At 38.1% G+C, this 8941-nt stretch overlaps 1 protein-coding gene across 1 annotated transcript in view; it reads right to left on the bottom strand.

The window, feature by feature from the left end:
• The window catches only part of SPPL2A (signal peptide peptidase like 2A), a gene marked incomplete at both ends in the record, with an annotated part of 13021 nt that extends 4292 nt beyond the window's left edge, over window positions 1-8729 (bottom strand). The window contains 5 exons of the mRNA XM_009696810.1: window positions 609-760; window positions 2785-2918; window positions 6230-6319; window positions 7135-7317; window positions 8610-8729. Coding sequence (XP_009695112.1) covers window positions 609-760; window positions 2785-2918; window positions 6230-6319; window positions 7135-7317; window positions 8610-8729 — 679 coding nt within the window. The remainder of the gene's footprint in view (window positions 1-608; window positions 761-2784; window positions 2919-6229; window positions 6320-7134; window positions 7318-8609) is intronic.
• Window positions 8730-8941: the final 212 nt, after the last annotated feature.

The following is an 8941-nucleotide window of genomic DNA, read 5'->3' as shown; positions in this document are numbered from 1 at the left end:
AGTGAATTTAGGAAGCTTTCAGAATGAAAGTTAGACTGCTTGCACTAAGAAGCGTAATTTACAACAGTGTACATTTTTCGGGTTGCATGACTTGAGGGCAGGACAAAAAAAAAAAATCAGCCAACAGTTTGGAAACTATATTTTAGTGGAATCGCATAATTCACGAACTTAGCTTATTGCTAGTATTCTTGAGTTTATTCCATTATGGCAATGCCATTTTGCCTGGTACTTTAATCAGGGCACTGCAACCACAAACTCAACATCAATGTAGCAATACCAAACAAAAGCTTTCACTCTGAACACTACTAAGTTATCATTACCATCCTCCCAAGAACGTCAACATACATACTTTTTTTATTAGTCACTAGTCACCTCTCCTCCACATTACTTCATTCAGAACAAGCACTGTCAAGGCAGCCTTTGTAAGAGTAGAAGAAAGTTTCTCTCTTTTTTTAAGTAGTAACTACATCTTTTCAACCCTCAACTCATACATGGCAAGAACATTTAAAAAAAATAAATTCATTTTAGTTTAGAAATCTAGCAGAATTAGACACCTAATAAGATCATGCAAAAAAATATGTCAAATGAGATTATCCATTGTTTCTTACCTAACCATTTGTAGAAGAAATAAAGTAAGACCAGCATGACACAACAGATGACAACAAATAAGATAACCGTTACAGGGGTGAAAGTAACATTTTCTTCCTTCTTCCGTCTTGTTTCTCTCTCCCCAGGACTTGCTATTGCTTTCAAATTCTCACTGTTTTAAGAAAATGACAAACACATTTACCTCAGATGACAGATTATGAAAATGTTTTACTATGACCAGAATTGTTGGTTAAAGCATTTAGACTGACAACATTTCAGTCTAATCCTTCACACCATTATTAGACTTCAAAATACATAACAGTGGTATGCTTATTGTTTAAGTTTGTCTCCATTTTTTTAATGGAGATACGCACTTCTAACCTAGTATAGATCACAAGGACAAGATTCTTAACTGCCCTCCTTTCCAATTGTGTGGTGATTGCCAACTTTAAGGAGTATCCCCAACCAAAACCTTGATCCACGTGAAGAAAAGAAGTCCTATATCAAAACTCTTAAACTCCTTTTCAGGATGCGGGCACTCAACTCTATTAGTGCATCACCTCTGATTACAAAATTTCTTGGGCTAAAAGTAGTCAACCTGGTAAATATGTCCATGATAAATCAAAATAATGGGCATCATACACTGTTTTAAAACCTCAACTAGAGACATCAAGTGTCTGCAAAACCCATTCATGTTAGCTGAACAAAGCTAGCTAAGTACTAGTTCTTTTACTCTGTAATTATGAGGTGTAAGGGTAAGTGAAAGAGAGGTGGTGTAACTGGGGATTTTCACTAGGAGTAAGATTTCTGTGCATACATACTCCATATTTATACCTCACCATGCAAAATAAGGAGACTTAAATTGTTGTGTTTGTTCTTTGAACAGATAGCCCTTCTACTCCTTAGTACAGACGCTAACACAACTTGCCCATCAGATAGCATGTTCCTGAAAAATCCCAGGGCCTACCTACAAAATGCTGAATTCAGCAGTGAAACAGCTACCTTCAAAAGAGAAAAATCCACAGGAGCAAGGCACTTGGTTAGATGAATCACCTTCTCAGAGGACATGCTTTGAATAAACAGCTTTTAAAAAAAGCTCACCCTATTATGAAAGGGCACTTTAACAAGTTTCATATAATTATATCTAGGTATTTTTCAATATGGGAGACAGCATCACATTCTGTTATTTTAGCATTCAGTGCAGCCACTCCCTATAGCACTGCAGGGTAAAAAAAGAAGCATAATCAGATCCAAACTTTAAAAAAAGAAACACACACATCCTCCCCTACTTTAATGTCTTTAAAATCACTAGATTTGCATAACTAGTGGGAAAGAGGAAGCTGTTGTTGTCACATACAATCCACTCCCTGTAGTTCTGGGGAGCAATGTGCTAGAAAACCACTGAGAAGGGGAAGCCCTAGGTAGCAACACACACTGGTCCATTCAGCATACGCAGACATCCAAGAAATACTGCAGGATAATACCATGCTCTCAAAGGCCAGCTATATCCAGTTTAACCCCAGACTAAAAACAGTTCTGTGCATTGAGTGTGCTTCAATTCACTAAACAAAGCCGCACACCCCTCAAGCACAGTGCAGAAACCCCTACTACCCCTTGTTTCCCTGCGTTTGCCACATTCTGCACTTCCAATTCCTCCCCTTCCCTGCCTCCTTGCCCATGCCTAGTCCTAAAGCTGCTATTGCCCCTGGCTCTGTTGCTCCACCAGATAACACGCAAAGCTGAAGCAGATAAACCTGGTTGGACTTTAACCATCTGGAGCCACCCAGACAACCAAACCACATTCCCCAGTGTTCCTAGTGACCGGAGTGCAGTGCAGACACATCCCAGAAGGTGCTGCACAGCCAGCTGGGATGAAGCAGTTGTACGGATCCCTGCCAACACAGACACTACATATAACTACATATGTACCTCTTGGATCACTGGATTTTAAAGGTGTCACCATAATACTCCAGTATCCATGATAGTGGGTATTTTAATGCTAGTTATAGGGTATTTGGTAACTTGTCAAAATGTTAATTTATTCTTCCTCCCAAGATCTGCATTATCCCTCAGGGATATCCCTCATTATTCCTCAACTACCAACCTAAAATAACATAATTTCTCACTGATCATAGTGACAGTTTTCACAAAATTCGTAGTCTACATAATTTAAGCAGTTCCATTTAACAAACTTACAGTTCTGCTACTCCACTCCAGTAGCCTCCTAGCGCCACTGTAAACACAGCTATCAGGAAGATGACAACCATACTGTAATCAAACTCTGGCAAAGGTGGTGAATACAGAGTCACGTTAACTTCATTTCCAAGTGTCTGAAAAATAACATACAAGTTGGTTCATAAGGACAACAAAGAAATTTTATTGTTTATTTTCCAACAAGATGCACATCATGAATTCCTGCTCTTAACCTACACAATGCTGAGAGCAAGTTTTTAACTTACTACACAAGATATCCCATATACAACGACCAAGGCAAATAAAGAAGCAATGCTTTCCATGCTACCTTTCAGGATGGTCAGGTTTGAAAATAACCCTATTACTACTGCTGTGGAAACACAGGGATCCCACAAGACAGAATGGTACCTCTTTTCATTCTTTCAACACTTCTGAAAAGTTGTGCCTCTAGCCCAAACGCTTTTCATCCCCCAAAATACCAAGTACTATCAAAGACATCTGCTCTGCAGGAAAGCGTATCTGTGTCAATCAACTTGAAATACAAACTCACAAGTTCAGTGAGGTATCAGCAGAGGTCTACTTCTAGCTCTTGGAACCACAAAACTCACAGTTCAGATACAGGCATGATGCTTCAGACAGGACACAGTGAAGACTCAAGGTGGCAGAAACTTATTTACTAACAGCTTTACACGAACACAATTTGAGATGGATCCAAAAGAAAAGAAAGCAATTTCATGCTACTTAAAAAATTTAAGACCAAAGTAAAAAAAACAATCAGCTGAAGGACACTGAAGAAGATGGGAGGGAATGCGGAGACATAACTGATACCAAATTTTACAAAAATCTTGAAAGCAAAACCAAGATGCTTCCATTTGACTGAAAGGTGAAATTTAAGAAACAAAGAAAGGATGGTAAGTTGACAGAGAATGGAAGGTGGTAGGAAAGAAAGGTTTGCTGTCGTAGTCAAAGGCATCTAAAGCAATCGTGCAGTGAAAACAGACTTCAGAGATGCAGCAGAAAAACAGATTTGTTAACAGCCTGCGTGTGAGATAAAAGCAGGAGAGGAGATGAACATGCCAGGCAGGTTTGGCTACAGGAAGATCAAACTGGCAGCAGAAAGACTGAAGGGGAAGCTGAGTAGTGTTGTGGTATACACTGGCCATATGTGAAGAAAGCAGACTCATTTCAGCATCCGAATTATCTAATTACAGATATTAACCTCACTGCAGACTAAAGAAGTCAGATTCATTCCTTTGTCTGAAGTTACAGAAGTTCAGAAAACAAGGAAGAAAATTAAATTCTAGTGAAACACTGCAGTTGTACTAAGTGGAACATAACATTAGATAAAGGCAAAAAAACCCAATCTTATTCAAATTACAGCATCCTATATGTAAAAAAAAACAAAACAAAACCCCAAACAAAACCAAAAAAAAGTGCCAAAAAAACCTCACGAAACCTAAAGGCTTATACGTTTTGAGTATTCAATTCCAACATGTCTCATTGCAGTTTTTCCTTTAAGTTTCATAAATCTCATAAAGTATAATTCACATTAGAATCTAGAGTGATTGTTTCCTTTTTTATTTCCTATTGTTCCGCTCTGCACTAAAAACTTGCGAAGTCTCAACTTCCACCACAGGGAGCACTAGAGTCAAATACATTGCATCAGAAAACAACTCTGCAAGAGAGCTGTCCACTTACTAGAAGGTTGGTAACACTCTGCTAGTGCTATCAAGACTCATAATATACCTGACTTGAATGGTGAAAGCTAACAGAGATGTCTTCTAAGCAGTGACTTGAATGGTGAAAGCTAACAGAGATGAAGTCTTCTAAGCAAGAGTAGAAAGAAAGCTTATACAAACTAGCTACCCTCAGACTGGTGCTGTCTCTTTCTTCCAAATAAAAGAAGAAAGTAGGAAGCCTTCAAGAGTTACAACGGAAATACAACTGTAGTAGGAAGAGTACAATGGCTGCCAGCTCCTAAGCAGCGTGTATCATTCAAAACAACAGCTGCCAGTGACATGACAGAAGGCTTTGGCAAAAGCTACATCAGAACTAGGAAAGGATCACTTGTAGTCTAGGCTGTATTCCTCACCACTTCTATGAAGGCAGTCTCATTATAAGACAAAACCAAATTCTTTTGATTTAACAGCAGTATGAGACATTACCTGGCGCACTGATCTATGAGCAAAGTTACTCTGGTGAATTACTATAGCTATACAGAAGTGATTCTACATGACACCAGCCCAAGCAGCACTATGCAATAAAGTGGTACAGAGAAGATTCACAACAAATCAGGGATCTAACCTTGCCCTAGTTCCCTTTCATGTTAGTAGGGCATATCTTAAAACCACTCAACTAAGCAAACAACACTTGTCTTACTCGAAGGAACAAATTTGAAGACAGAGGACAACCCAAACCAAAACACAGTATTCATCAAGACTATGGCAGACTGAGGACAGTCATCACAAACCTTCAGTCATGTCAATGCTCAGCAAGAACCAAATCTTTAATGGGAACAGACAGTAAACAACCAAAGTCCTATACATCTAGGCATGGTTTCAGTTTGCATACTTACCTAGACAACCTCCCACGGCAGCTCTGAAGATTAAGAGCAGAAATGGTGAAGCGAGCTTGCAAATTCAATCCAAGAAGCTAAGACTACACGGGTTAGTGCTAGCCTCTGCCAAAAACACGTGCAGTGGAACTCCTGCCTAGCAAAGCTATTTAACACTAAATCAAAATCAAAACAACAAAACAACAACAGAAAAAGCCACAAAGACAAGACACTGTTTTCTTGAAAACACTCTGCAATATTCTGTATCCTAATATTGCATGTCAGGGAAAACAAGCTCCAAATACCCCCAAAACAAAAAGAATTCTGTGACAAAGTGTAGGAGATGCCACAACTACCACATTTTAATGACACACGCTTGGCATCTCACCATGAGCCCATCAGCAGAAACTCAAACTATACTGCCTAACTGCTCCGGAACAAATGCTGTCATGCTATATAAAGAGAGCGCTCATCATCTGGCAGAGACAAAAAAAAACTCTCACACCTCCCTCAAGATCCAACCTGAAAGATACCATGCCAGTAGATACAAGCTCAACTGTTCTAGCTATAGCTCTTGACATGGCAGGCATCTGCAATTGTATACAAGCCTACTGGAAGGCTGTTTATCTTGTCTAGGAGGAAGACTTCTAAGATTACCCTCCCTCCAGTTCAGTATTATGTTTCTTAGTGTTCTTATTAATCATTCTCTCAGATTAATCTGAATTAGGAAGACTAGCACTTCTACAACTTAATATCCATCCCCTTCTGTGAAACTGAAAGCAGTATCTATGCACATTCAAATCACGTAGACATCCATATCTGACCTGAAATTATTTATTTGTTCAAAACCCTAAGTTTATACAAACCATAAGATGCTGAAGTTATATTACTTACCAGCTGCATATCTACTATGTCATTATATCTTATAAGAGCAACTGGAAGAGTCACATCTTCAAAATCAGTCTTGTTATCTGAAAGAGAAGACTAAAAAGAGAAAGTGTCAGTGATAAGTATGTTGAATCTATTTGCAAAGCTGGTTGGATCCCTAAAAGTAGATTATCCTTTAAATTTTGGTGTATTTGTAATGGGGGGGAAGCTCATTTATCACCTTTTGCAAAAGGTTAATGAAGACAGATGTACTTAAATCAAAACAGGTGATACTACCAACACAGCTAGATTCATAAAGTTCTTGTGCTTTTATAGTATCACAAGGGATAATCAAAACTATTTTTATTCTCTACACTTTTAAAATAAGATTAATTTTTCACGATAATCACAAATTCATAAATTGCAAGTTCTGTACATACATGTTGCAGCTGTAATAGAGAACAAAAAAGCAACAGAAGTATCTGTAAAGATATCAAAACTCTTTTTTTCCCAATTTTCATTTCCAATTTTGGATTATATTTTCCTAGCTTATTTTTGTCACATGGGTCTAAACCAGTATCACCTAAGATTACAGGGAGTTCAGAGTACACTAAAATTAGGGAATGATAACGACAAGCATTTGCATTCAGAAACATGAATAAAGATACAAGGAACAGATTAAAAATACAATTCAGCTGTAGATACTTTTAGATGCACAGAGCTAACTCAGAATGACCCCTTTGGTCTCAGGAACAGCAGTCACGCCAGCACAGCGCTCTGTGGGGAAGGTCAATGACTCATGCTGGAATCCCACTATTGCCAGGGTCATCTGCTTTTGGGGTTTCTTTCGGCTAACTCTGCACAACACTGTGTCGGAACAAATAGATAAGACGCTATCTCGCTACAGAAGAAAACTGTATGTTGTAACTTACCAGCCTAGGTTTACTGGCAATCAACAGCATTTTAGCACCCAAACTTTGTGCAATTCTTGCTTTCTCCAAAAAAGTGCAGTTTCCTCTCATCACTACAACTGCTTTGTCCTTCACTAAGCCAGAAGGAACTTCAGAAGAACTGCAGAGTACCGTAGAAGTCAGGTTTTCCAGAGTCCTGAAAGTCTGCAGAGAACAGGAAGAAAAGGAACATGATTAAAGTAGGAAACGTGATACTCCAAACAAATCTAGAAGACTACATTACCATGCTCCCTAATTTGAGGTTTGCCAGAAAGAGGTGTAACAGAAAGGAATCATTAATTCAGGAATATAAAAATCAGAGCAGCGGTTTCTGCAGCCTGCAGTACTGAGGGAAATTTAGAGCAGCATATAGCTGAAATATCTGGCTGTTTCTAAACACAATTTCACAGCAGTTGTTGCTGTAATTTTAACATAAGAAACCAGTTATATAAGAAAAAAAAATAAAAAAATCACTGCTTGTAGTTCTTGGGAATCCAGATACACTCTGTGACATTTCCAGGCTTCACAAGCCAAAAGAGCACTGACAAATACAACATAACCAGAGCTCTGAAGTATAATACTTGTTGAAAAACAGTTGGCGAGCCTGATAACATATTACTTATTACAAAAGAATTTAGGGAAAAAAAAAAAAGATGTTTCCATCCTTATTTCAAAGTTCAGTTTCATATTGACAATTATTTTTAAATTATTATCAGTTTTCTTTAGTTAGTCAAGACATCCCAGTGGCCAAAGTAGCACAGCAAAGACGTTTGGGGCAGACAAATGATTTTTACTCTGTTTACTCTGTCATTCTGCTAATGAATGACAGTAGGAATGGGAAAGAAAAGTGCCTTGATCACTTCCAAACACAAAGTATGTCCCGTTTTCATAAAGAGCGCCTAAAGAATACTTGTTTCTGCCTCACACTCTCGTTTGGCTGAAATAAACACACTCAGAAAATACAGCACGATGACACACTAGATAATCTCCTATTCAACATGTTTTCAAGACAGTTAAACAGAAGATCAAACTGATGAACCAATACAAGAAATCTGTTTTGCAAGTCTACAACATTTTTGTGAACAAATAAACTGAAGTTTTACTCCCAAATCTAAAACTCAGACATGCTGATAACATCTGAAGAAAAAAACAAACAAACCAAAAAACACAACAATATCAGCTAATATGTAAACGTATTTAAAACTGGTTCTAAGCACAGAGAGAGAGTATCATCTTTGTCAACTTTAGAAGCTGACTTTTTAAAATACAGAAGTGTTCACTACAGATATTGCGAGGGGGGCGGGGAGGGGTGCACAGGTGGGACACGGACACAACCCAAAAAGGTAAATATTCAATGTAGCAGCTATTTAACTCAAAATTTTGAAGACCAGCTATAGCTGACCCAAATTCATATTTCATTCTAGTTTTCTTAAGGAGTATGATTATAAACTACTTACAGCATTGTCCAGGCTGTTTGGAAGAGATATCCAACTAGAATTGTACATTATGCAGTAATCCTTTGTTACTGGAGGTATACCACTTCCAGAGGCATGCAGGATCCCCTCATCTGCAGTTACCTGCAATAAACCAGGGTGTCCTGAATTAAACAAAGTTCAGAATATCAGTATACAAACAATCTTCTCAAAAGCTGTTAGGAAGATAAAGAGCTGTTATGAGAAAAGGAACTTATTCAATTAATTATTTCATATAATGATTGATTCCATGAGAGATGGGTAGCTTGAGATCAGGATGGACAACTAGTAAGAATCTAGTCACTGTATAATGCTGC

The sequence above is a fragment of the Cariama cristata genome, unplaced genomic scaffold, assembly GCF_000690535.1.
Source record: "Cariama cristata isolate BGI_N322 unplaced genomic scaffold, ASM69053v1 scaffold5663, whole genome shotgun sequence".
Lineage (NCBI taxonomy): Eukaryota > Metazoa > Chordata > Aves > Cariamiformes > Cariamidae > Cariama > Cariama cristata.
This window is presented reverse-complemented; position numbering and strand designations above follow the sequence as displayed.